The sequence below is a fragment of the Pochonia chlamydosporia genome, chromosome 5 (genome assembly GCF_001653235.2).
Source record: "Pochonia chlamydosporia 170 chromosome 5, whole genome shotgun sequence".
Lineage (NCBI taxonomy): Eukaryota > Fungi > Ascomycota > Sordariomycetes > Hypocreales > Clavicipitaceae > Pochonia > Pochonia chlamydosporia.
The window spans coordinates 576034-601111 of NC_035794.1; the positions used below are offsets into that span (position 1 = coordinate 576034).

A 25078-nucleotide genomic window follows, 5' to 3' on the forward strand; every position below is an offset into this window, starting at 1 on the left:
TCTTTTCCATCTATGCGTGTAGTAGCTGATGGAGAATGACATCTCCAAAGCGCCCAGAAACTACCTACCTAGAACCTAGATGGACATTTACCTACCTAGGTAGGTAAGTATGTTAGTGGATTTCTAGGCAGACAAAAGTCATAACCTACGTAGGTAAATATCACCATTTTGTATGCTAGCCCATGTTTATGCTTTAGAAGTCTGTCCAATTTGGTCATGTACATATGTCGCTGTAGGTACTGGACCGTTCCGCCAACGTCTGCTGGTATTCTTACAATGTATCAATAGAATCAGGCACGAGTCGCACACAGGAGCTTGAGTAGGATAAAGCTCCACCAAAAAGTTGGCAATGGCCAATTAAACGGTCGCATATCGACATGTGCATGGCCTTCACAGCCAGTTCACTTCTGTGCCAGGTTGGTTGAGATGTGCACACCAGCCAGCTATTGGAAGGATGCCGACAGTTGGTTGGCGAGCATTGGCAAAGACATGCATGCGCCTCAGAAAAGCGGGTACAAAGCTCTAATTACCTTCAATCCTTTCATGTTACTATTTTACCCTGTTACCCGTCCTGTTCCCAGCAGTCCCTGCTTCCTTGACCCTCACGAAGGTCATATCCTCCGTAGCGGAATTGCGACGAGTTGTCTTTGAGCGTAAACGGCTCGCGTCGCTTGGTTTGCCGGCCCGCAGCTAGTATCGTGGCGTCCGAGGCCACTGCGGACGAACCTTGGTATGTGTGTAGCTGCCCACCAGACCAGGCCCCTCTCATAAGTGTCAAGAGCAATCCAGTCCTGTCCCCAAGCCGGAACCTAGCAAGGGCAACAGTCTGATGACACACATATCGACGACCATATCTGCACCCTCGATTCCTCCACCATTGGCTCGCAAAGTTCAAGTATGGCACAGAAGAACGAAGCGAGCAGATCGGCAATGACGTCGCAACTATCGTCCCACGGTCGCGGCGGTGCCGGCAACATGCTCAGTGCCTCACAATCACCAAAACTCAACCCTTCAGACCTCGAAACCCCAGTGCTAAAGAAGCCAGTAGTCACCACCGGTCGTGGTGGCACTGGAAACATGGCCAAAAACGACGACCCCCGCGAGACCCGCTTGCGACAGGATGTTGAAGCGTAAGTATTTGCGTCAATACTTCACCCACAACCCAACGGTTATCGACAATGCCAACTTACGAATTTACAACTGTTCTCAGAGTTCCGAGACGATACAGTTCTGGTGCCCAACACTCCGGTCGCGGTGGTGCCGGCAACGTATTTCGCGAAAACGAAGACATGGCTGAACTGGCTCGGAAGGGTAGCCGCGAGCAGGCAGTGGCAGAGGATGCCCCAGACCAGAACACAACCTCGAGCCCAGAGCCAGATGCAACTGCAGCTAAGCGCAAGAACTGGCTCTTTGGGAAAAGGCCTTAGGCTGGGAGTATCAGGTGAGTTGCCAACGGCGGAATGAAAGATGTGCAAGCTTGCCCTTGGAGTTCACGTCACCAATCATTATGTAGTCTTTTCAGCGTCATGGACTGACTCTCAAACTTGTTGACGTCTGTTTCTTGGTTTATGTTTTTCAAATTTATGAGCTAGTTTAGGTGTCGGCTATGTACTCGCAACTCGGTTGTTTGTTCTACTTTTCTACTCGGTGGTTATAATTGCTCTTACTGTTGGCTGTCGAAGTTTCTGGAGTGGTGGTATCTTCTATGTGCTTAGGGATTTGTACTATCCAATCAACAACTTAACATCAGATTATGGCAAAAGGGAATGCAAAATGCATTGGCGTATATGATAAGGACCTGTAGATATGAGATTTGGCGGAATATACATGACAATAGTCTACAATCTCATGATAATAGAGTGGAAACATAACTTTTTCGTACTCTGCACTAGTTGAGGGACCCTTCCTAGTTGCCTAGCCCGGACGTCATCCGCATTTCGTTTCCTTGGGTAATGGTCTCACCCAACCCCTGAAAATGGCATCTGGCTCTATCAACGAGACGAGCTTCCCTTCCAAGGAACAGCCCCAGAAAATTCGAACCAGAGAATAGCTTAGTTGGTTGTCAGCCTATGAATTTCTTGGAAGAAATGCTTCAAGTTGTCGGGATCAACGCCAGGTGTAATTCCTATATCCGATTCATTAATTAGCCATTTTCTCAAACATTCAACAGCATAGATGATGAGGTTTGTGCTCGTACCATGTCCCAAGTTAGCAATCCAACCCTTTTTGCCCACCCAAAATCCTTTGACCATCTGTTCCACCGCTAGTGTTATTGCTTCTTTCGTTCCGTACAAGACACCAGGGTCAGCATTGCCTTGGAAAACTACGTTGCGTGATCCACGAATTTTGACAGCAGTCTCAGGATCTTGGAGCCAATCCATGCCTACAACGTTGTATCCCAGATTGCACACAGAGTCTAGAGCATACCACGCACCCTTGGGGAACACTGTCATAGGAACAGAATCTAGCCCCATACTCTTCAACTTGCTCGGTAGCTTTTGAGAAATGTGTGCTAAGTAGGGTTCGGAGAATTCACGGAAAGACGATGGAGATAATTCTCCAGCCCAGGAATCAAACACCATGACCATCTGGAATTAGAAGTGTGGTGAACCGTTAGCCCATGCACAACAAAGCCAACCAGAGAAAAAAATTGAGAAAGGGAAGCCGGCTTGGCCATTGCGTAAAGTCAAGTTGAGCGTCATACCTGTGCACCAGCCTTTACTTGTAGGGCCAGGTGATCTACGCAGATGTCTGCAATTTTTTGTAGAAGCGCTTTGCTCATCTTTGGGTATTTGTAAACCCACGTTTTGCTCTGGGCGAACAGCTTGGTACCTCCGCCCTCAACCATGTAACAAAAGAGAGTCCATGGAGCACCACAGAAGCCGATAAGTGGTACCTTCCCAGCAAGCTTCTTCCTCGTAAGTGTGATAGCCTTATACACGTAATCTAATTCTTGTGCAACCTGCACATCTCTTCTAAGAACTTGGTCGTATTGGCCATCCGCGGGGTTCTTCAGAGGGCTGGGGAAATGCGGGCCTTTCTTGTCTACCATCTCAACCTCCATTCCCATGGCCTGTGGGATTACGAGAATATCTGAAAATATGATTGCAGCATCAAGTAATCCTGCAAAGCGTTCGACGGGTTGGAGCGTCAGGGTTGAAGCGACCTCGGGGTCGCGGCAGCATTCGAAAAAGTCGCGGTTGCCTTTTGCTTCATGATATTCCGGAAGATAACGGCCAGCTGAAATTACTCATCAATTTGCCAGATCTGAACAGCTTTGCTTCGTAGAATCGCATTACTCACCTTGCCTCATCACCCACATTGGCGGACGCTCCACCTCCTGGCCTGAATATTAGCAGTCAGCGTTGTCTATCAAAGTTGAAAGGCATAGTAATGCTAAGAACGCACCCCATGCGGCCCGTAGTAAAAGGTCGTTCTTCAATGGCTCGAATGAATGCTCCATGGCTCGAATAGTTGCCAACAGCTTTGCAGTTGGGATGAAATATTCTGGTGCAATCACCCCGCCAAGATTGGGCAGCCGAGCGCGGGGCAGCTCGCGGGTAGTGCCAAGTATTGATCCTTCCGGAGCTGTTGACGGAGCTTTTCGGCCCGGCGGCTGACCAGCCATTCCAAGGCGACACCCAAGATGGGAGCTTGTTGTCGCGGGAGCATTGAGGTCAGCCATCTCGACACAAGTCGTGAACGAGGGTTTCTCCAACCAACAGAGTCAATGTCGATGCCCTCGCGTTACGCCCCAGCGTGACCGAACTCGATTTTATTTTTCTACCACCCCGAAGTTGGGTTATAGCGATCCGATAATTTGCTGCAGGCTACACGTTTCGGACGATCCTTTCGCAATGCCGTCCGAAAAGGAGTATCAAATCCACCCCATTGTCCCAGACTCGGTGGTTCATAATACAAAGGTAATGGCTTTGGCATTGTCTGAGCCAACTGTATAGGATTAGTTTGTCCGCCCTAGTTGCTAACGCCTCGTTTGTTCAGGTGCTATCCAATTTGCAAAGTCTCACTGCGTCCTTGTTTGGTGTCGCGGCCGGTATACTTGGGTTAGAGTCATATGGCGGCTTCTTATTTTACATCCTTTTGTCTATCGTAACCTCCTTGGCGTTTTATGGACTTCAGATGGCACCAGAATCATTGGCAGAGGGCCGGCCGCCTCTTAGTACTGGCCGATATTTTACTAGTGCTTTCGATTTCTGGACGAGTGGTATATTTAATGGGCTCCCAGGGTTTATCCTGACATGGACGTTGTTTTATGGACTGGTACGAGTCTAATAGGGAATCTAGGTGTGGGAAATCAAGCCAGGGCTGGCTTAATAGAACATTTGGACCATAATGCTAGCATCTCAATACCCAGACCTTGTTGGAACAATCATATCAGTTGTTCCAGATTCTGCCATCCAATTACATATCCTCACTGCCTTCTACCTGGGTCTAAATTAGTCCACTATCTCAATAACTTTGCCCACAAATCCTTCGAGGCCCGATCGATCTTGACTACCACCTTCTAAGAGTATTACCGTGGAGCCCAGCTCAATCCATTCTCGACTATGAAGCAATTCCAGGCACACCTCACCAGACCATGAATGTCCTTCGTCCACGGTAGGGTCCGCAGTCTCAAGATCCGTATTCAGACTAAATATATCTTCGATATCGTCGTTACTTGTGGCAGTGTGACTTCGATGCCATTGACTGCGAGAAACCCGCAAAATTCTAGCAGCGGCCCTCACGCTCGCGACATAGACATTGACAAAAGAGCCCGACGTAAGAGATCGAATCGCAGGGTCAGTAAATGAAGCCGTGAAGCCGCTGGCTGCCTGAAGAGACAAGTTTGTATCTAGCATGTGCTTCGAAGGTATGGCAACGACCATGCCCCGACGAACACGAGGCGTCTCCGTCAATGGGGAACTTAATGAGTTTTCCGCCATGCTAAAAACGAGACCAATTGATCCAGCCTGCCCAGGTTCTAGTGTCCGTACAGGTAGTCGCAAGTTACGAATACTAACAATCTGCGCTGTATGCCACTCTCCGGGTATGACAGACGCTGAGACGGCACTTTTCATGGCTATCCGGGCTAATTCCGCCGAGGATGGATGAGATATCGACAGACCATAGGCTCCCGGTGATGGTCTATCTTCACTGGTTAAGCCTAGACCGCGTGACTCTTCATCCTCTGGCTGGAAAGGCCCAAGCACAATTCTGTCTCCAACTGAGAAACTTCCGAAGCGCACATGGCCCGAAACTACCACCCCGCGACCTGTAGCCTGTCGATTACTGGTTGCCAATGTGCCATACGAATTTGGTAAATTGAATGTGTCGTCAACATGAAACAGACATTTGGGTTGTTCTGGGTTCAACGCCATGCCTACGTAGTCTCGTGATGTTGGTATACCTGGCAGTGGTAGGTTGGCAAGAAGGGCATGCACCAAGCCGACACCAACGCCTTTCACCGCGCTCGTGAGAATGATAGGGACACACGAAGTTAAGTCATCGCTTTCCGTAATGCTCTTCACTATGGCGTCCACCTTGGCAAGATCTCCACAGGGGATGTCTCGCAAATCGTCATGCTGTATTTGATCTGGCTGAAGAATCTTTGGTATTCGTCCTGCGTCTTTGATAGCTGCCAGAATTTTTGTCAACGTCTTTTGTAGGCTTTGTTTTGACGCCAAGTCTAGCTTTGTGATGACCACTGCCATCGGCACGTCCAATTTGAGGGCTAGGTTTAAATGCGCACGCACCAGATCAATGCCTGCTGCGGCGGTGCCCAGCACGTCCTTGGCTGACGAAGTTGCACCTATTCCTGTCGAGATATCTTCTGAGGCATCTGCGGCGATGCAAAGAACACTCCAATGGGGAGCCCAATTCATAAGCCCGCGTAATACGGTTCGTCGATACCTAGGGTGTCCCCCTGAGTCGGAAAGGAACACCAGTCTGCCATGCTCTGCGCAATCATGAATGTCCACCCATGACTCTATGTTTCCCTGCGAAAAGTTCAAAATCGAGCTGCCCTTGTATCCAATGAGCTCCTGGGCTATTGAACTTGTCACACCAGACACCATCTCATGACGATGCTTTAGCAGGCTTAAGCGGCTTTTTCCTCGGCCATTATCCAGAGTTCCGGTTGACAATGTTCCAAGCAAACTCGATTTGCCTGACGTAGTTGGTCCAGTAAGTGTTATTCTGAGTTGCGGAGTCGTCGAGCTACCTCTACTAGGCACAGCGACTTGCTCAGGAGTCAAGGAAACCGGGCCACTTGTTTTCATTGTGCCTTGATCGGGATTCCCATAATCTGCGCCTGAAATGCCACGGAGTCCAAGATTGGGCGTTACAAGTGCTTCTGCTACCCATAACTTTCCCTGTCTCGTAACAAAGCTCAGTTCCTGGTCGTTCTTATTACAGTAGGGCGTAACCTCCTCCCATTGGCAGTCCCCAACGATTACCATACGGATCACGTCCACAGTGCAGCCAAGGCTGGCAGCCATGACACGCAGAGTGGTTATGCTTTCAGTCATTTCATCCTTTGTTAATCCAACCAATGTCCCGTCATCAGAGACTCCTATCTCATACAAGGCTCCCCTTGACTCTTCAAGTCCTGGTACCAAGGGCTCCAGCCTGATTGGCGAACAAAGCTCAATATTGTCCGCTGGGAGCTTGGGAATTGCCAGTTCCTTGGAGCTGGTAGCATGATATGGTGATGACTGCTGAAGACGCCATAGAAGTTGTGTTGTAAGATGTTTCAACCGTTCCTGTCGAGGTTGATTCGATGATGCCGGTGTAGCCAACACTGGTGGTCTCGCACCAGTTGTGTCCTGTGCGTCGGCAGCTTGGGAATTCTTCAGCTGCTGGATAGTGCTCATGGATTTGAATGCTCTTCTTGGTCTCAGGAGCAGATGCAGTTTATACTCTGTCGGGCCCTCCTGAGGCTCCGCCCGTAACTTCTCAACACCATAATCCGACAGCAATCCCTGACTTGCACCCTGTTGCGTTAACTTGCGCGGTACGTCAGAGTCTTCAGGGGCCAACCAAGGGGAAGAAACTCGCGGCGGGTCCGGGTCGTATGTAAATATTGAAGCCATCGCCTCTCAAGTATGCTGAAACGGCACGACTGAACTTGGACGAATGGCCGATTTTGTTCTTGTTGCCGTCTAAGGGACCGATTACCTTTGAATGGGGTAGGATATCCTCAATTGTAGGAGTTTAGTGCGGTGTGGTGCCAGTGATGAATTTATCATTTGATGACACGATATCATCTTATCAAGAACTGTGAACTAAAGTCTAAGACGGTATGGTTCCTGGGAGGTTCGTCGGCCGTTTTTGGGTGCTGCTAGACGTTGGGTTGGTAAGAGTCACCAGCCCGGTCACGGTGGGCTGAAGATCATGCCGGGCCAGGCCTGGCCGAACGACTCAGCAGTGCGGTGGTGCTTGGCCCGGCCGGACCACGACCACATGCAGACTTCAATGTATTATTAACATGTTTACGAGTCTGGTGTCTGGTGGCTGTTTCGTCGCCACATGCCCAACAATCAATGCACCTCTAGCACAAGTTAAGTGCACAAGTAATTACCAGTCGACTTGGCATTTTCATGATTGTTTCAATCAATGCCTGGTCGCCTCGGCTGGACACTGTGCAATACAACACAACGATGTTGTCCTCTTGAAGTCAATATCCATCAGCACAATACTTTCCTAGGCCAGGAGCACCAGACTTCCTGGTCTGACAAAGCGACAGACGTAGCTATATTTAATAATTGCACTACAATTAAATGTCGAAGGCTGTCAAATCTGACGAGATTAAATGCAAGATATTCGAGATGACCACGGTGGTGTTGATGAAACGCTTGACTCCATGGGTTAAACTAGGATTCCGCTGGCATCTTGGAACATCAACCAATTGATAGCAAATAGAAAGGCCCCTTTCCCCTCGCCATTGTTTACCTGGCCACTATCGTAGCCTCCTTTTCGTCATGCCAATGTATTTGGTAGGTGGTCTTTGAAACCCACCACCATAATCAGTGCTGGATCCAAGCAGGATGGAATGGGGTGACAAAGAAAGCGACATCTTCTGAAAGCTCGAAAATTACAGCAGCCTACATGGCAGAAGAACAATTAGGCAATCAACACTAGTCAACGAATTCTAAGAATCAACTTGAAATGCCAAGTGCTATTAAAAGCGACAAGGAGGCGCAGGGAAGGCTTGGAGACATTCATATCTACTTAGTACATGTGGTCAGTTTGCCACTGGATGCGCCGTCAGCCGCCACTGTGAAACACCATACCTGTCGACTGAAGATTGTGCGACTGTCTGGTGCTGTGATGAGTCGTGTCTGGTCTGGTTACAGACATACATGGATGGCACTGGACGCGCAACAGGTACATGTACCTTCATGAAGGCAGGTAGCCAGCCCCCAGCGTGTCTTGGCTGCTTCAATGTTGGGACATGGAACCTACCCCGTAATCCATTTGCAGTCCGGAGTCAATAGGTTTGGCAGGTTCTTTTCTGGTCTGGTCAGTTGGGCCTGGTCGGGCAAGTCAGGTTCCGTTCCACCAGACCAGACCAGACCAGACATGGAGTGGGGGGTCTGGCGGGTCCGACCTTTGACCCTTTGTTACCTCCCAGTGCTCCTGCAGCCCATCGCTTTGCAATACATCATTTGAACACTCGACGATACACTTGCTCCTTTCAACTCCCAAGTTCACCAAAACAACATCCGTCTATTGTCAGAGCATTTTGAATCATCGCATTCAATTCTTTCTGTTAGGTTGGGCTGATTTGCTGCTGCAGAGCTTCGCACGATGAAAAAGTTCGGGTTCGGAAAGAAAGGTGACGACGGCGGCCGTAAGAAGTCATCGCAGTCCTCACAGGCGGACAACCCATACGCCCAACAAGGGGCCAACGACCCGTATACTGACAGTGCGAAATATGCAAATATGTCTCCCTATCAGCAAGCTCGAGCTGGCGCCATCGCTGGTCAGCAGAAGTCCTCTCCCTCTTCCAACGAACAAGGAGGGAGGCCCAGCGGTGGAAATGGTTCTGGTAACCAAAGTCTAGCCTCAAGCAGCAGTTACGGTCCTCCTTCGTCTACGGGGTACGGTGCCGACCGATATGGATCTGGCGGCGGGTATGGGTCAGATCGATACAATAATTCAGCCAGTGGTGCTCGCGGTCCGGGAGGCTATGGTGGGTTTAGCCAAAGCAATGATGGGCGTGACGAGAGCCGTGAGGCTGCTTTTTCTGGACCGTCAGATCGTCAGCCTCAAGGATTACAATCATCCCCAGCTCCGGCTACAACGTCGTACACATCGTACAGCCAGCCTGGCGCAGGGGGCGACTCCTACGGTGGTTATGGCGAACAAAGGGAGCTGACGGCTGAGGAACAGGAGGAAGCAGAGTATCGGGCAATTCTTGCGGAGAAGCGACAGATTCAGCAAGAAAGCTCGTCATCAGTTTCTCGCTCAGTCCAGATGGCGAGACAAGCAAATGAAGTCGGGCAGGCAACACTTGCGAGACTCGGCGTCCAAGGCGAAAGGCTGCACAATACAGAAAAGAATCTCGATCTTGCTGCCAACCAGAACAAGGTTGCGCAGGATAGGGCAGCAGAGCTCAAGACGCTCAACAGGAGTATGTTTGCAGTTCATGTTGGGAACCCCTTCACATCGAAGGCTCGACAGCAAAAGGCAGACGAAGATGTCTTGACAAGATATAGATCCGAGAGAGATCAGAGAGAGGCAACTCGCCAGGATGCCTACTCCTCTAACCAGCGCATGGAATCCACCTTCAAGGAAATCAATGCTGCCGACCGCCCGCGTCCTCAAACCCGCAAGAAGGATTATGGCAAATTCAACTTGGAGGACGAAGACGAAGAGGCAAATAGAATTGAAGATGATATTGATGCCGGACTTGATGAGCTCGGGCAACAGGTGTCGATGATGAATTTAGTCGAAGAGCCATTGGTGATGAGGTGCGGTCTCAAAACAAACAAATTGACAGAATTATGACCAAGGTAAAAGCTCCAGCCATCTATTTGCAAACCCAACCTGTATTGTGCTGACAAACATCCGCAGAGCGATGCTGTTGGGGACGCTACTATGTTGAACCGAGAACGTCTGGCGCGCATTAAGTAGAGATGTTACCAACATCCTACCAACAACTAAGCAACAGACATTAATGCAGAAGTGCCCAGTATGCGTACATTTAACGACACATTCATACTGTTTGGTAGTGTCTTCAACAAAGATCTATGGATGACAAAGTTAGTTTTCTGTTCCAGTGCCATGTTTGAAGCATGGTGTCGATGTATTGTGTGTCACATTTCAACTACTGAAGTGGATGGTGCCACGAACTGTCCCCAGTTTGGATGTAAAAGCATTGGGCATGTTTCGATGCCGTTACATGTCCATTATTCGACTGCACGATACTTCGAACCTTGGAATAGGTGAGCCCATTTAGCTGTAAACCCACTATTATGTGATGTTTGTAAGGAATGTCAGACAAGACTATGCTGTGGAAGTATGCCGCGTCCTTCAATAAGTCGATACTTGCCGCATCATGCAGCCTTGGGAAGCAAACATGGATCGCCCCATGTCGAAATAAATGGCGACCTTGACATTCCCCTCAGGATCAATCATGTGAAGTTGCAGTTGGGCGTTGTGCTAGAGGTTACAGTGCTGGACGGGGACGCCCTGCAGTGGGGACAGCCCCATGCCAGCCAATTGAACCAGTTCACCTTTTTTAAGTACCAAGGTACCCCCCCAAAAAAAATCCAAGAGCTGCCGCTGCTGTGATATCTTGCACACCACTCCTTCACTTCGCTGGTCGTCTTGCATACACTATACACCTGACAACTCCCAAACATCCAGTAGCAGCCAAACTGCTATGTCATCTGAAAATACCACAAGGCGTTCTCCCAAGCGGCGCAAGCTACAATCATCGTCTCAGACAATCAGTATTGGAGGGAAAATCATCTCTCTCGATGGCTATCTTAGCTCATCATCGGGCAAGACAGACAAAAAGATTGAAGAGTCACCCGAGTCTGTCGCGGAACATGAAACAGCGCATATTGCCACTTTCTCCAGGAAAGAAGCTCAAAAGAATCTGCTGAAGTCGCCAAGGATACAAGGAACTGAAGACCCTAGCTTGCTAAAGACACGGCGAGAGCTCCCCATATGGCAACATCGTTCTCAAATCCAAGCAAGCCTTCGTGGGTCGACTAATCGTGTGCTCGTTCTGGTCGGCGAAACTGGTTCGGGTAAGAGTACACAGGTCCCGCAGTTCCTTTACCAAGAGTCCTGGTGCAGGCGACAGAAGGTCAAGACTCCCGGATCCGAAGAAGACATATCTGTCGGCGGCTGTATTGCCATCACACAGCCCAGGAGGGTAGCTGCCACCACTCTGGCTCACAGAGTCTCTCAGGAAGCTGGCACGCCTCTTGGGAAGGGGAGAACGGATGGGCTCGTGGGTTATTCTGTTCGATTTGACCATCAAGTTCCGAGAGGAACAAGGATCAAATTTCTCACCGAAGGAACGCTTCTCCAAGAACTTCTCAGGGATCCCTATCTAAGACGGTACAGTGCTATTATCGTTGACGAAATTCACGAACGCAGCCTGGATGTGGATCTACTTGTTGGTTTTTTGAAGCAGATACTTTCATCTGACAACAGTATGCGCGGCGGAGTTCCGCTAAAAGTTGTTATCATGAGTGCCACAGCCGACGTCGATGTCATTCAATCATTTTTCAACAGACCTGCAGCAGACGGTGGCCCCGATCTAGTTCAAGTTCTTCACATCAAAGGTCGCCAATTCCCTGTGGAAGTTACCTACGAACCTCAGCCAGTAGCTGACGTCCAGGACTCACTTGTCAAGAAAATATTCAAAATACATCTGGAGGAGCCTTTGCCAGGTGACATACTGGCATTTATGACAGGCCAAGAAGAAATTGAATCCGCCCAGAAGTTAATCGAGGAATATGCAGCTACGTTAGCCTCCAATGTGCCCAAGGTAAAAGTCTTCCCACTGTATGGCCAATTATCTATCGATGGGCAACGAGAAGCATTTCTTCCAACTTCGGCAAAGTTCACAAGAAAGGTTGTTCTCGCTACAAATATTGCCGAAACCTCAGTCACCGTGCCTGGAGTCCGATATGTCGTCGATGGTGGCAAGGCCAAGATAAAGCAGTACAGACCGAGGTTGGGCATGGAGTCATTGCTAGCAAAACCCATCTCCAAATCATCCGCTGTCCAACGTACTGGTCGAGCTGGCCGTGAAGCCCCCGGGAAATGCTTTAGACTCTACACAGCAGAAGCATTTGACACACTGCAGGAGTCTGATCTTCCCGAGATCCTGCGAAATGACGTGCTCGGGGCTGTGTTGACCATGAAGGCCCGTGGCATTCAAGATGTGCTGGCTTTCCCGTTAATGGATGCGCCGGAAATAGAGGCGATCGAAAGGGCTCTTCTCAATTTGCACTACCTTGGCGCCCTTGGTGATGATGGCTCTATCACATCAATTGGTGAGAAAATGGCCCGTTTGCCCATTCCGGCTCCTATGGGTGCCGTACTTCTGGCAGCTGAGAGACCTGACTTTGACTGTGTTATCGAAGTCATTGATATAATATCATGCATCACTGCAGGGGAAGACATATTCCTACAGGTACAGTCGGAGGAAGGACAGGAGCAGATGGAGGTCTCTCGGAAAGAGATCCAACGCCGTGAAGGGGATTTAATAACATACTTAACGACTATGCAACGATATACCGCCGAGAATACCAACAGGATTGAATGGTGTAAACAGAAGAAAATCAACATGCGAAATATGAGGCAAGCCATGAATATCCGGAGACAACTGCGGGGCATTTGTTTGAAGGAAAAACTGCTGGCTGAACCACCTTTACCTGATCCTCAGCCGTTCACACCTTTGAGTCCCGAAAGGGCCGAGACCGTTCTACGATGCTTTCTTCGGGGATATGCCTTGAAGACGGCAATGCTGGCTCCTGACGCAAGTTATGTCACTGTGTATGGCAAGCATGTGGTGGCTATTCACCCGGCAAGTGTGCTCCATGGGCAGAAGAAGGAGGCATTGATGTTTTTGGACCATGTTTACACAAACAAAAACTATGCCAAGAAGGTGAGCGCTGTTCGAGCAACATGGATCGAGGAGGCACTCCAGCGATAGATTCAACGCTTCATACCAAATAATATACTCGAGCCTCTGCATAGCCTTGTTTATAAAATTTTGACAGTGGTTACTATGCGTGATATTTTGGTACACTAGTTACAATGATACTACACTTGGCAAGCGGTGCTCACAACTCACCGTTATGAGAAGCCATCTTTGCGTCGATGTTGAATCGCCTGCATTAGTTCGTACAGTTGATGTATTTGCTCGTCTATAGTGCAAGCTTCTGTCAGCGGGAAAATGAAGTTCTGGGGCTGTCCACAGATAACACCAAATCGAGCAAGGCCAGTGTAAATCATTGGCAAAGGCAGGATGAAGCGAATCTTTCCGTGTCACTCACCACTCATCTTTTGAAGTTTTGCTTCATCAATCTTTTCACCGACCCAAGAATCACCTTCAATTTTTTGTGCATACGCCTGCCACTCGGTGAGGAATCCGATCTAACGTCTCATTAGCCTTTGGCAAGCTAAATATCACTGTTCTCAGGAGGGCTCTGGGAAAGGGGGAGTAGTGAAGAAGTCAAGGGTAACTAGGCAGTCAGGTACACATACCAAATGAGCCGGATTGTCGACGTTTCGATGCAGCCTAAACTCAGCCTTGATATACTCGTCGCCCAAGACACGCATCTCTGAGGGTAGGTGCTTCCTGTGGGCTCGTAAAAGCCGCCTGTATAGGGGAATTGGAGGGAGAAGGGCAGTGTTTGCCTGGCGCAATCCGTTCTGCATTGATGCCGTAGCACGTCTGGCGATAGATGAATGCATAATGGCTGTAAAATGCTGTGTTCGAAATACCGGCGGCTGAAATATGATATCTTGCAAACAGACTCGTATTTGAGCAATGACCTCGGTACGTAGGTTGGAAAATTTAGCCGCATGCAGCAATGCGCCTGCGTTTGGTTTGTTGTTTGTCCAAAAATGCGTCCAGGATGTTAAAGCGCGCTAGCGATGGAGTCCCAAACTATTGCAGATCAGTTAATCAAATTACATGAATAAAGCAGAGATTCCATCCCACACACTGGGAACCTCAGTAGTTGAAGAGAAGTTGAACTGGCGAGAGCAGTGGGTGCTTGGTAGGTGGTGATGTCTGGTGCTCTGGAGGTTCCTCCCAGGTCCTGACAAGATTGATCTAATACCAAAGTGTGTTGGCTTTGGACCCACATCAGGTCCGGCCATGTGCAAATCTTGACCACCAGACCCTTCAATGTTTTGATCGAACTTCTTGATGAGTGAGTAATCAATACCCCCATTTCATAAAACAATTAGCCACCAACAACATACCCGGCATATATACCTGGAAGTTTAAAAATGTCCTTTTCGTTTGGCTTCTCTGGAGACGACATAGACATCGACACCACACATGATGGCTCAGTTTCACACGAGGAGCTTCATCCACACCAGCAACCAAAGCCGGATGGAAAGGCAAGCGCATTTCCCGTGCCAGGCAAACCACAGCTCCCACCTTTGAGACATTGCTTGAAAACAATGCTATCTAGTATGCCGTCCAAGGTTGCATACGACTTATTAGATGTACCGCTTGACAGTGGCAAAACAGTACGACTTCCAAGAAGGGAGCTGTGGGACGTCAGAGTGCAGCTTATGGCTGAAGAGGAGGATGACGCGACAAACGCAGGCGAAGGACTGGGTGACCATGATGTGAAAACCGGTGTTTATGAGGGTGGTTTCAAGAGTTGGGAGAGCAGTGTTGATCTGGTCAAAGTCCTAGCGGCTCAGAGTCATCCAGCATCTTATTCAAACCAATCTGCTCGGTTCATTGAGGTACGTAGCTTATTGGCCTTTCGATTGATAGAGCCATCACTCCACCAAAAGCATTTCCTCCCTGTTGTTACTGGCTGCAACTATCACCGCCGAGAAAATATCTCCATGTTCAGAATTTGCTAACGGTGCTCATATGCTAGCTCGGCTGCGGCACTGCCCTTCCGTCATTAGCCATGTTTCAATGGGTGATGGAACTGCAATCACCCATGCCAGCCCAGCAGTACTCTTTCGTCCTCGCTGACTACAATCCATCCGTCCTCCAACTAGTCACTTTGCCCAATTTCATCCTCACCTGGGCCCTGCATTCCAAGGATAATTCACCTGATATTCAAGAAGCCTTCTCACTAGAGGATGAGCTCGAATTAACACCCGCCGTTCTCCAAGGGTTCGAAACATATCTCCAAACCTATGGCATTGATCTTTCCTTTCTATCGGGCGGATGGTCAGCCGAGTTCGTCCAATTACTATACACCGCTACGAGCCATCAGATTACAACTTCATTTGCGCCATTCTCCATATCTATGTTATTAGGTGCAGAAACGATATATTCCCCTTTTGCTCTTCAGGCATTCACAGAGACGACTTTGGCCATATTAAAACACGAAAAGTCCAGCTTTGGGGGTCAGCCCGTGGCATGCGTTGCGGCGAAGAGGTTATATTTTGGTGTTGGCGGTTCATTAGATGACTTTGTGGATACTATGCAACAGCGAGGTGCAAATGTCACGAGGATACGAGAAGAAGCAGATGGTGTCAGGCGTGGAGTTGTTCTATGTACTTTGGGATCGATAGAAACAACATAATCATACTGTACTGCCCAAAGCGAAGATACGAGACCCCAAGTCAGGGCTCAGGTCCAGCGTGGCAATAACCCAGCCACAAACGAATTCGTCCCTTTGTGAGGCGGTACAAGCTTGGTTCAAGAGGAGTCGAATCTAATTATCGCCCAGCACGTCTGTACTAGGCCAATGAGACTGGGTATCTACACATTCCTCTGTACTATCCCCTAGTACTCCTAAACGCCAAAAGGAACCTTTCCTTGCCTTGTTCATTATGAAAGGCACCGATATAGATGGCATACAAGCATTCATAACAGTTCGTGCTGCTCGTCACAAGACACACCAGTCTACCTAAACCCGACGACTTATTTTGCTTTGCGCTGAAACTTTTCAGTACAAACCGGGCAGTACCAAGTACCGTTGGGTTCGCTTTTTAACCCAACGCATGACCAATGGAACCACTCGTAGGGGCAGTTGTCGTTGTCGCAAGCGACCATATCGCCATAGCTTACATTGTGGCATAGGCAATACTTCTTGTCATCGCCACCCTCTTCATCGTCGTCTTCGGCATCTCCAACGACATCATCCCCATCGGCATCCTTCCCGTCAGCTGTGGGCGTACCCCTGGTATCCCCTACGTTTTCTTCCTCACCACTCAAGCTTTCCGCTTCCGATAGGTCGCTGTCTGCCGTCGAAGCTGGTGAGTTTCGTGCTGAAGCCTTCTTCACACGCGAAAGGGAGGATTTGTTGGGCGGCTTCTTTCGCGACACTGCTGTGGGTGTGCCGCGGCGGCTTCCAGCATTTGATCCAGCCTTGACAGAAGTGGATCGAGGACCTGCGCTGCCGGCCCGTACAATATTTCCCGCGCCTGAAGCAGACGCTCCCTTTGGTGTGCCAGGGCCGAGGGAGGAATGTCTAGCAAGGCCGCTAGATGTGGTAGGGGCATTGCCCGGTCCAGTATTAGCTCGAGGCCCACGCTTCGTGGCTGGACCAGCCGAGCTCTCTCGTTGTCTATTGAGGATCATGCTGGCTGCTGGAGTGGCTGGTGCAGAAGCAGCGTGTTGTGGTCCGTTGTGTTGGGATTGTGCATGTCGAATATGAGGGTGTGCGGGAAGTCTGGTAGTTGCCGGGTTGCTGTGGGTTGTGGTGACTGCTGTTGCGGGCGGCCCGGCGGCAGTTATGTTTACAGAAGGATTGATAGCTCGGATTGAAGGTGCAGTGTGGTTTGCGGCGCTTGCACGTAGCAGCGAGGGTACTTCGTCAGGATCTGTGAAGCCGGGTTCGGCGCGATCATACAATAGCTTGATTTGTATATCAATACTGCGCAGATGCTTATCCATTGTCAGCTGAAGCTTCTGTGTCAACGCGATCTTGTCCTGGGCGAGCTTGTCTGCCTTGGCGAAATTGTCACGAATCTGAGCGCGCAGCAGGTCCTCTTTGGGATTGTGTTCGTGACTGCCGTTGGACTTGATCCATTTCTGTATTTTGCCATCGCGGTCTTCTATCATGCGAATGCATTCGTTGTATTGGCGGTCTTTGTCCGTAATCTCTTCGTGGATGAAGCGGATTTCTTCGGGAAGGTTCTGTACGCGGTTGATCCAGTCGTCCAGGATCAACCCGGGGTCAAGAGGTTCTGCTTGAGGCATCCTCTTGACAAAATCGATGGAGAGATCGTCTCTGGGCATGGCATTAATCTCAAAATACCGATTGTTTCGAAACCGCTCAACACATGGCACAGGTCGCCGGCAACTGCAAAAGCAATGGGCGCGATGGGGAACCGCGCAAGGGCGGTCACCACTGTTGAAATGACTATGGAAGGGAGAAGAGCATTCAAAATGAGAAAGAGAGAAAAAAAGCAGCGGGCAGTTGAGAAGGTTTGCCAACTACTCAGCCAATGTTGAAGCGGGGGAGAGAGGGAGAGAGAGAGCAGGTGAAGTGACCGGGTTCAAACGTTTTGAGGTTCCCTGTGGACACGATTGAAGGATTTGGGATGATGCGAGGTGGAAGTGATTTGACCATATTGAATTTCGAGTCGGCTCACGCAGGCTTTGCCCACTTGGGCCGGCTTAAGTGGTGCATCACTCTGAACTTGGCATAGACCACACAGCCTCGCAACCAGGCAAACCATGCCAGACCAAACCAGACTCCATCCACCAAATGGACTCGAGCAGGCAGCGGCCCACCAGATTGGTCCATGTGAGTGCTGTCCGGAGCAAAAAATGCTGGGGCCAGCAACACCAGCACAAGCACAGCCTTGAAAGCCAAGTGAAATCAGATGACGGCGTGCGACAGACGGCAAATGCTGGCCGGTCAAGTGCAGCAGCGTTGGCAGTATTTGGTAAATATACACAAGCTGCGTCTGATGGAACAGAGGAGAGGCAGGGACAGACACCGCGTGCAGGTGCGAAGTCGGTGGCAAACACCTCGAAGGGTCGGGATGTAGGCCAGACCACAATCTGTGGTCATGACCGGACTGCTAGATGGCCTAGACTTACCTTAATGTCAACTAAAATGGCAGAGTTCAGAGCTCTTGATAAAGAAATGCGGACCGGAATTTTCTTTTAGTTGGCAGCGGCTGGAGGTGTAGATATCTGCAAGGAAATATGGCAACTGTTATTTTGGGGGGAGAGCGATGATTGAAGTTGGGATATAGACGAAGTGCGGGAGTTGATGTCGGAACGTTCAATTTCAGGCAGAGCACCAACTGAGCTTGGAAATGTGGGCACGCACATTGGCGCTGTTCCTCAGCCTCGGGACTTGGACAAGACTCCAGATGTCCGATGTCATGTCTCTATCAGGTCTAATGTACCAGGCCATTTGGTAGTCAATTTTCAATGAGCCGACTTAGATATCATGCAGCCACGTAAACTTGCCCCTTCTATAATTCACATTCAAATCGATTCTACTTTTGTTCAGGCAGGAATAATAACCAATAGTACTGTCTATTTTTTTAGTCATGACTAGAAATTTTACGTCCTGAGGTCATCTCCCTTTGACACTGCGAAAGTACCAGATATACGGGGTACCAGACACCTTGCGCCAAACTCAACTTGGCTTTATCAGAACTGGCTGGACACCTGCGAAGTTGGTGGGCGTGGCTGCAACCCGAAGAGGACTAGCGCGGTGGACTTTCGGGGGCCCTTGCCTGGCCTCTCATCAATCCCAAAATGCACAGAACATCATAACAACTTCACCAACAATCGGTATCGTTGGGCTCATTAGTCATTGACTTCAGTTTCCGTCGACCAGTTCGAGCGTCGCGTCTTTGCTAACAGGCTCTAGATGACGCGCGCGTGCTCTCTCGGTCACTACTCATAGAACTGACGCACCTTTATGACTCCCAACGCAACTACCATCAACGTATCGCCTTTTCACATTGAATTAGACCCTGAGTGAGCATTCTGGGGGAAGCCGATAGCAACTCCTCCGCCATGGATATTAATCCTTATCGTTTCCGTGTGCCCAAACCAAACTACTTGCCTCACAAGCTGGATGTTGATAACGACGATGTCGTTGTGGAGGAGTACAACAACAGCCCGCTCGGGCTTGCGAGCGAGATGGATAATGCCAAATTCTACAACAAGTGCAAACGTCTTGCTGAAGAATCCGGCATAACTCGCCCCAAAGGGTATAATGTCTCATTTCACTGCAATCCGGATATGGAGAAACACCACTTTGGCATGACACATCCTATGAAACCGTGGCGCCTCACTCTTTCCAAAAGTCTTATCTACTCATACGGCATGTCTTTTGCAATGGACAACTACATCTCCCGCGCGGCCACTTACGAAGAGTTGGCATCATTTCATTCTACCGACTATCTAGACTTTCTTGGCACCGTCCTCCCTGAGCCTGTTCCCCGGGACCTGGAGAACTCCAACCCGGATCTGAAGTTCAACCTCGGTGGCTCCGACTGTCCACTATTTGATGGCCTGTACGACTACTGCTCCATGTCAGCCGGCGGTGCGCTGGACGCGGCCCGCAAGATCACGTCTAAACAGTCGGACATTGCTATAGCTTGGGGGGGCGGCCTCCACCACGCCAAGAAGGCAGAGGCATCTGGGTTCTGCTACATCAACGACATTGTTGTTGCTATCCTGGAACTCTTACGTTTTTACCCACGCGTTCTCTACATCGATATCGATGTGCATCATGGTGATGGCGTTGAGGAAGCCTTCTTCTCTACGGATCGTGTTATGACTGTATCGTTTCATAAGTACGATCCAAACAACTTCTTCCCAGGCACCGGAGCCTTGGATGACAATGGACCGAAAAACGAGCATAACCCTGGAGCCCATCATGCTGTGAACGTACCACTAAACGACGGCATCACTGATGAGCAGTACGACATGTTGTTTGACTCTATTATTGGCAAAATTGTCGAGAAATTCCGTCCGAGTGCCATTGCCCTGCAATGCGGTGCTGATTCTCTCGCTGGGGATAGGCTTGGCCGTTTTAACCTCCAGGTGCAGGGTCATGGCGCATGTGTTGAGTTTTGCAAGAAAGTAGGACTTCCCCTTATTCTCTTTGGTGGTGGTGGCTATACACCTCGCAACGTTGCTCGCGCCTGGACCTATGAAACTAGCATTGCGATAGGGTGTCAGGACAATATCAACCCGCTGCTTCCCCAGCACACCCCTTGGCGCGAGCAATTCAGACAGGACACTCTTTTCCCTACACTGGAGCAGATATTGGGCGAGCCACGACAAAATCGTAATCCTCAGAAGCGCCTACAGGAGATTGTGCAGCATATTTCTGAACAACTTCGATTTGTCCAGGCTGCCCCAAGTGTTCAAATGCAGGCCATCCCCCCCGACCTAGGTGCTATTAGACACGAAGTTGAGGAGAGACTAAAAGAAGAGAATGAGGAACGGAATGACGAAATACGCAGGGTCAGAGAGGCAGCAGTAGGGACGCCGATGGAGATGTGATCATGCGATCCGAGAGGGAAACCTTTCTACCATACACAGCAATCCAAAGGCAAATATGCTACTTAAAACCTCCCCGACCTTTATCACCCGGACATGCCACTCGGCATACGTCACCATGTATTTGACTCCGACCAACGACTCGGCTTTCGGTAGCTACTACCTTGGCCGCCCATGTGCAACCCTCATGGTATGAGTACATGACGTTGGCTCTGCGCGACTGGCAGCACTTGACCCAACCATGAAACTACCACTTCGACAACTATACAGTGCATGGTTATTACAGCTTACCCCAACACCTCAATCAAAATTTATAGCCTAAGCTAGTACACCAAAGCTGTCGAAACCGTGTGGAATGCGACACTCAACTCGCGACTATCGTTCTTTTTCTTCGCCATGGGCACGACTCGGTGACGGCCTGAAGATTTATAAGGACTGCATGGGTCTTAACGGTCTGGGAGGTATCCTCCTGGCGTCTTTCATGTAGCCCCCTCCACCTGCAGACTAGGGTCTTTAGGAGGCTGTCGTTTGTGGCACGAACATTCTGAAAAGTACCAGGCGAGAGTATGCATCCCCAAATATGAATAGCACCATGCATTTAAGAATATAGATAGGATCCATAGCCAGCATTTAAATCGGCTCGGCTAGCTAGTCACTCTGTACACTAAAAGAATGCACCAATATCACCGTTCCGGTTGTTACCTACCTCCTTGATGCATTGGTTATCGTGCCATGATACCCGCAGCAGCCAGATTTGTAAACTGGGCAATTAAAACGATGCACTGCCAACTCCACTCACACATACTACTTCCATGCCCGTCTTTCTAAATTACGGGTGCGGACTGCGCTTACGGTGACAAGACATATTTCGTAGGCGGTGCCGTCACTTGCAACGGTGGTGCCGCATTGCAAAGGAAACCCAACTGTATTGAAAAACAACTAAAAAAAACTAACATCACATAAATAAAGAGCAATACCTGGAGCATCCATCAAAGAGACCGGGTCAAGCAGACCAGGGCTTAGGGCGCAGAAGACCTCTGGTATGATTTTGCCCAGGTTGTGTGCACTCAACCTTGCTGTCTGCCACCTTACGAGCCTCTAAAATTGGATGTTGATACCCGGAAGTCTGGCAGCCTGGACAGAGCTCTTTCGGCATCTCCCGCTCTAATCGGAGCCTTATCTGGAAGTATATGCATATGAAGATCCAAAACCCTAGGTGAAACGCAACCAATCGGCAGCGGCATGTCCGATTTAGTAGTATCGAATCACAGCCTTGCCACCAGGCTGCATTCCGGTCTGCACAGCGAGTTAGCATTATGTACAATAAGAAATCCCACGCAAATAATGATGAAGACGTACCGTGCAACCATTCGAGGAGCCCCCAACGAACTGTCCATTCACATAAGCGCACTTTATGCTGACATCACCGGTGATCTCAATGTTGAAGTCCAGTTTGGCAATGGAGGTCGGGGCGTTGGGGAAGATAGAGAGGTAGGTGATGCCGGAGGCGCTCTTGCCAACACCAATGTTGATGGGAGCCCAGTTACCACAGGCCTTAGGGTCCTTGAGGCAGTTCCAGACACAGCAGTCCTGAGCGGCAACGCCCCTCTTGTTGACATAGTACTGAGCAGTTGTGTCCTTGCCGTCCCATTTATAGTATGTCGCCGAATCAGGGTTAGTCAATGGCAGCGTTTGTCCGGCCTGAAGTTCAGTCGGAATGACCATTGATTCAGTTCCTGGGTAATCAGTTCGGCAAGTGGATACAACCGTTTTCAGGTCATTCTTGACATAGACGCCACCAGCACCCTTTTCGCAAAGGTATGGGACGGTTGGACGGGTCAGTTCAAGGTATCCCTCATCATTGCAGTACAGACCACCAATGGATTGGCCAGTAGCTCCCTGGGCTGAAGACCATTGTGTCTTCTGATAGCCAGGCGGGCAGGAGTAGGAGCACATCCCTCCCGACTTGCATTTGTCGCCAGCCACACCAGTATGGATAGTGCTGATTGAAAGAGACACTTTCAAAGAAAAGCCGGGGACATTCTGGATACCACTGTATCCTCCCAACTGAAGATAGTCAAGTGCCACGGCGCCATATTCGGATGGAAAGTCGGTGCACTTCACTTTGCCACTGGGGAACTTTGCATCCAGGCCAGTGCCTCCGCTCGGTGGGCTTGGCTTGGGAGCCGGGCTGTTCTTTGGAGGAGGAGGGGGAGCAGTTGACTTCGGTGGAGGAGGTGCACTAGACTGTTCGATGAATTGGGCTCCAAGTTTCTGGACTTTGGTCGATGTCGGTTTCGGGGGCGGTGGGGGAGTGTAAGTAGGTGTTGTTTCGCCAATGGCGACGAGTTCACCGTTCTTCAAACCAGCCTCGGCCTTATCGGCTGGCAAAATTGTACCATCGAGCTGGTACACCGTTTTAGTAGGGCCAGCAACCCAGACTACACCATCGGGTGCACGCTTCTCGACCTTGGAGCCGGTATCCTTCTTAACGTGTCGGTGAAGATGCTGGTGCGAATTGGCAGTCACCCCAATCGCTAGAGTGGCCGCGATGGTGAGTTGAACGAGATTCTTCATTGTAAATGTGGTGGACAGGTTCTCGTCGATATCTTGATAAACAAAGTCTCCGAATTAGTGTTGGAACAACCAGTAGAAGAGCATGGACATGTTCGGCGCGCAGCAGCATAATTCATATTTCAGAACCCGGTAGCAATGTGCACTCAATTAGTTGGCGGCACGGTTTTGCCGCGATATTCAATGGAAACCTACCTGTGGATAGTATGAAGGTTGTTATTAAGTTGCAAGACTCGTGTCAAACAAATTTGAATATAGCGAGCGTGATGAAGCGATGGACCAGTGCTAAAGGAGCGTGGTAGAGAGCCGAGACTCTCAGTTGGAAAGGACTCAACGCAATGAAGTTGAAGACGACAGCCGGTGAACAGAAAGCAAGAGGCAAAAAGGAGAGGAGACATGGAGCAACGACCATTGTAAATGAGAATCACCTACCAGCCGCTTGGACTGGGCCATGGGCACAAGCACTGGAAGGAAGGGGGGGCTGCCAGGGTTATTGTCCAAACATGACCGGGAAGGGAAATTAATGATTTGTGCCTGGTTGTCGCAATCTCAGGGGTGTGGCCTCGGCGGTTGTTCTTTGCTCCATCCAATACAAATGCAAGGTTCTGCGGACATCTGGGGGGGTGTGGGAAACGACGAGACGCCTGCTTGCCCACACCTTGTTACCTGAACCTCTGACACGCCACCACGCCTGGGTTACGTGCCAGTCAGGACGACTGTACTTGTTTGGTATGCACACCTACAGCTAAACGCGTGGTACTGTAGTCAGAATGCCTTGTACCTCTTTCTTTGCTCATCATCCTGCACTGCTCAGTTCATCACTCCAAAAATGGGCGATCGGCATTGAAATGCAGCCACAGGAACGATGATGAACAAGGATTTTGGCCGGAAGCCTCATTCATACGTCCATTCAACAGCTTCACCACCTGGCTTTGCTTTGGGGAGGCAAAATACCTGTCAAGGTAGTATTATAAATGAATGAACCGAGTTAGTGCTTGCAGTATGATCAGTTCAGTCATTGAAGGCATTCAAAATACATGAGGGCATCAGGTCTTTCATTACCTGACCTTGGGCTAGGTACAGCAAAGTCAACACTGATGCACCAGACCAGACATGGAGATTTACTCACTGTGCGTAACTGTTATATTTGAATGACGGGATACAGAGCATGCGCGGTTCGTAGGCTGGGCCTCTTCACAAAGAGAATCAATTCGATTGTCCACATTCTTCTGCTCCAGTCCCTATTACAGTGTTCGGGAAATATTTATACCACACTCTCCACGTAGTACTCTCGTATCCCCTACTCCGTACTCCGTACATGACTTGAAGTCCACAGTCTGGTACATAACACCTGCAAGCGACATGAATAGACTTTACGAAGACGTCTGGTACCAACATTTAGCCACTACGAGCTCAAGTACCTACCTACCTAGGTACCTAGGTATCCAGTGGGACAGGGCCACAAGCCTCAGGGGCTGCCTGCTGACCCGTACCTGGATTTAGTGCAAGGGTGCCTGGCACTAGTCCGCTTTAGGGAGTCGTTGTTTGTCTGGTGTTGGACTCGTTCGGTACCCTCTGTTAGTGCGATGTGGCTGGGAGCTCCTGATTTGCAACACAAAGACCTCAGTCTTTGTCAAATCACAAAGGGGCCAAGGAACTCAAGAACCAAGGCCGCTGATAATTTGGTGGCCAAGGCCAATAATCGCCTGGCATTCAATGTTCAGCGCCATAACACAAAGCTTGGCGAGAGCCAGGTCCCCTTGCAGTGACTCTGCCTCCTTCCATGATTGGCTCTTTTTTAGCCCTCGCTAGTACCGTCCTTTCCCTTCTCAGTCA

At 49.7% G+C, this 25078-nt stretch overlaps 12 protein-coding genes across 12 annotated transcripts; 7 read left to right on the forward strand and 5 right to left on the reverse strand.

Moving 5' to 3' along the window:
* Window positions 1-897: 897 nt before the first annotated feature.
* Window positions 898-1427, forward strand: VFPPC_16167 (hypothetical protein; the record flags this gene model as incomplete). The annotated part of the gene is made up of 2 exons (XM_018293920.1): window positions 898-1130; window positions 1211-1427. 2 exons carry the CDS (start codon window positions 898-900, stop codon window positions 1425-1427), a joined length of 450 nt encoding a protein of 149 aa, XP_018141473.1.
* Window positions 1428-2051: 624 nt separating this feature from the next.
* Window positions 2052-3685, reverse strand: VFPPC_05481 (uroporphyrinogen decarboxylase; the record flags this gene model as incomplete). Its single annotated transcript, XM_018284670.1, has 5 exons — window positions 2052-2125; window positions 2198-2588; window positions 2705-3240; window positions 3304-3345; window positions 3409-3685. 5 exons carry the CDS (start codon window positions 3683-3685, stop codon window positions 2052-2054), a joined length of 1320 nt encoding a protein of 439 aa, XP_018141474.1.
* Window positions 3686-3783: 98 nt separating this feature from the next.
* On the reverse strand, window positions 3784-3939 carry VFPPC_17982 (hypothetical protein; the record flags this gene model as incomplete). Its single annotated transcript, XM_022429648.1, has 1 exon — window positions 3784-3939. The coding sequence occupies one exon, from the start codon at window positions 3937-3939 to the stop codon at window positions 3784-3786; it is 156 nt and encodes a 51-aa protein (XP_022285298.1).
* A 518-nt stretch (window positions 3940-4457) lies between these two features.
* VFPPC_16168 (GTP-binding protein 2) lies at window positions 4458-7094 on the reverse strand (the record flags this gene model as incomplete). Its single annotated transcript, XM_018293921.1, has 1 exon — window positions 4458-7094. One exon carries the CDS (start codon window positions 7092-7094, stop codon window positions 4458-4460), a length of 2637 nt encoding a protein of 878 aa, XP_018141475.1.
* A 1717-nt stretch (window positions 7095-8811) lies between these two features.
* VFPPC_17981 (serine/threonine dehydratase, pyridoxal-phosphate-binding site) lies at window positions 8812-10140 on the forward strand (the record flags this gene model as incomplete). Its single annotated transcript, XM_022429647.1, has 2 exons — window positions 8812-9969; window positions 10081-10140. The coding sequence occupies 2 exons, from the start codon at window positions 8812-8814 to the stop codon at window positions 10138-10140; spliced, it is 1218 nt and encodes a 405-aa protein (XP_022285299.1).
* A 60-nt stretch (window positions 10141-10200) lies between these two features.
* On the forward strand, window positions 10201-10455 carry VFPPC_17980 (hypothetical protein; the record flags this gene model as incomplete). Its single annotated transcript, XM_022429646.1, has 1 exon — window positions 10201-10455. One exon carries the CDS (start codon window positions 10201-10203, stop codon window positions 10453-10455), a length of 255 nt encoding a protein of 84 aa, XP_022285300.1.
* Window positions 10456-10891: 436 nt separating this feature from the next.
* On the forward strand, window positions 10892-13186 carry VFPPC_05483 (ATP-dependent RNA helicase (Hrh1); the record flags this gene model as incomplete). The annotated part of the gene is made up of 1 exon (XM_018284671.1): window positions 10892-13186. One exon carries the CDS (start codon window positions 10892-10894, stop codon window positions 13184-13186), a length of 2295 nt encoding a protein of 764 aa, XP_018141476.1.
* Window positions 13187-14493: 1307 nt separating this feature from the next.
* VFPPC_13850 (hypothetical protein) lies at window positions 14494-15764 on the forward strand (the record flags this gene model as incomplete). The annotated part of the gene is made up of 2 exons (XM_018291622.1): window positions 14494-14964; window positions 15105-15764. 2 exons carry the CDS (start codon window positions 14494-14496, stop codon window positions 15762-15764), a joined length of 1131 nt encoding a protein of 376 aa, XP_018141478.1.
* A 341-nt stretch (window positions 15765-16105) lies between these two features.
* VFPPC_05485 (PHD finger domain-containing protein) lies at window positions 16106-17425 on the reverse strand (the record flags this gene model as incomplete). Its single annotated transcript, XM_018284673.1, has 1 exon — window positions 16106-17425. The coding sequence occupies one exon, from the start codon at window positions 17423-17425 to the stop codon at window positions 16106-16108; it is 1320 nt and encodes a 439-aa protein (XP_018141479.1).
* A 472-nt stretch (window positions 17426-17897) lies between these two features.
* On the forward strand, window positions 17898-18305 carry VFPPC_17979 (hypothetical protein; the record flags this gene model as incomplete). The annotated part of the gene is made up of 1 exon (XM_022429645.1): window positions 17898-18305. One exon carries the CDS (start codon window positions 17898-17900, stop codon window positions 18303-18305), a length of 408 nt encoding a protein of 135 aa, XP_022285301.1.
* An 866-nt stretch (window positions 18306-19171) lies between these two features.
* On the forward strand, window positions 19172-20671 carry VFPPC_05486 (histone deacetylase phd1; the record flags this gene model as incomplete). Its single annotated transcript, XM_018284674.1, has 1 exon — window positions 19172-20671. One exon carries the CDS (start codon window positions 19172-19174, stop codon window positions 20669-20671), a length of 1500 nt encoding a protein of 499 aa, XP_018141480.1.
* Window positions 20672-21919: 1248 nt separating this feature from the next.
* Window positions 21920-23245, reverse strand: VFPPC_05487 (SUN family protein; the record flags this gene model as incomplete). Its single annotated transcript, XM_018284675.1, has 2 exons — window positions 21920-21964; window positions 22028-23245. The coding sequence occupies 2 exons, from the start codon at window positions 23243-23245 to the stop codon at window positions 21920-21922; spliced, it is 1263 nt and encodes a 420-aa protein (XP_018141481.1).
* Window positions 23246-25078: the final 1833 nt, after the last annotated feature.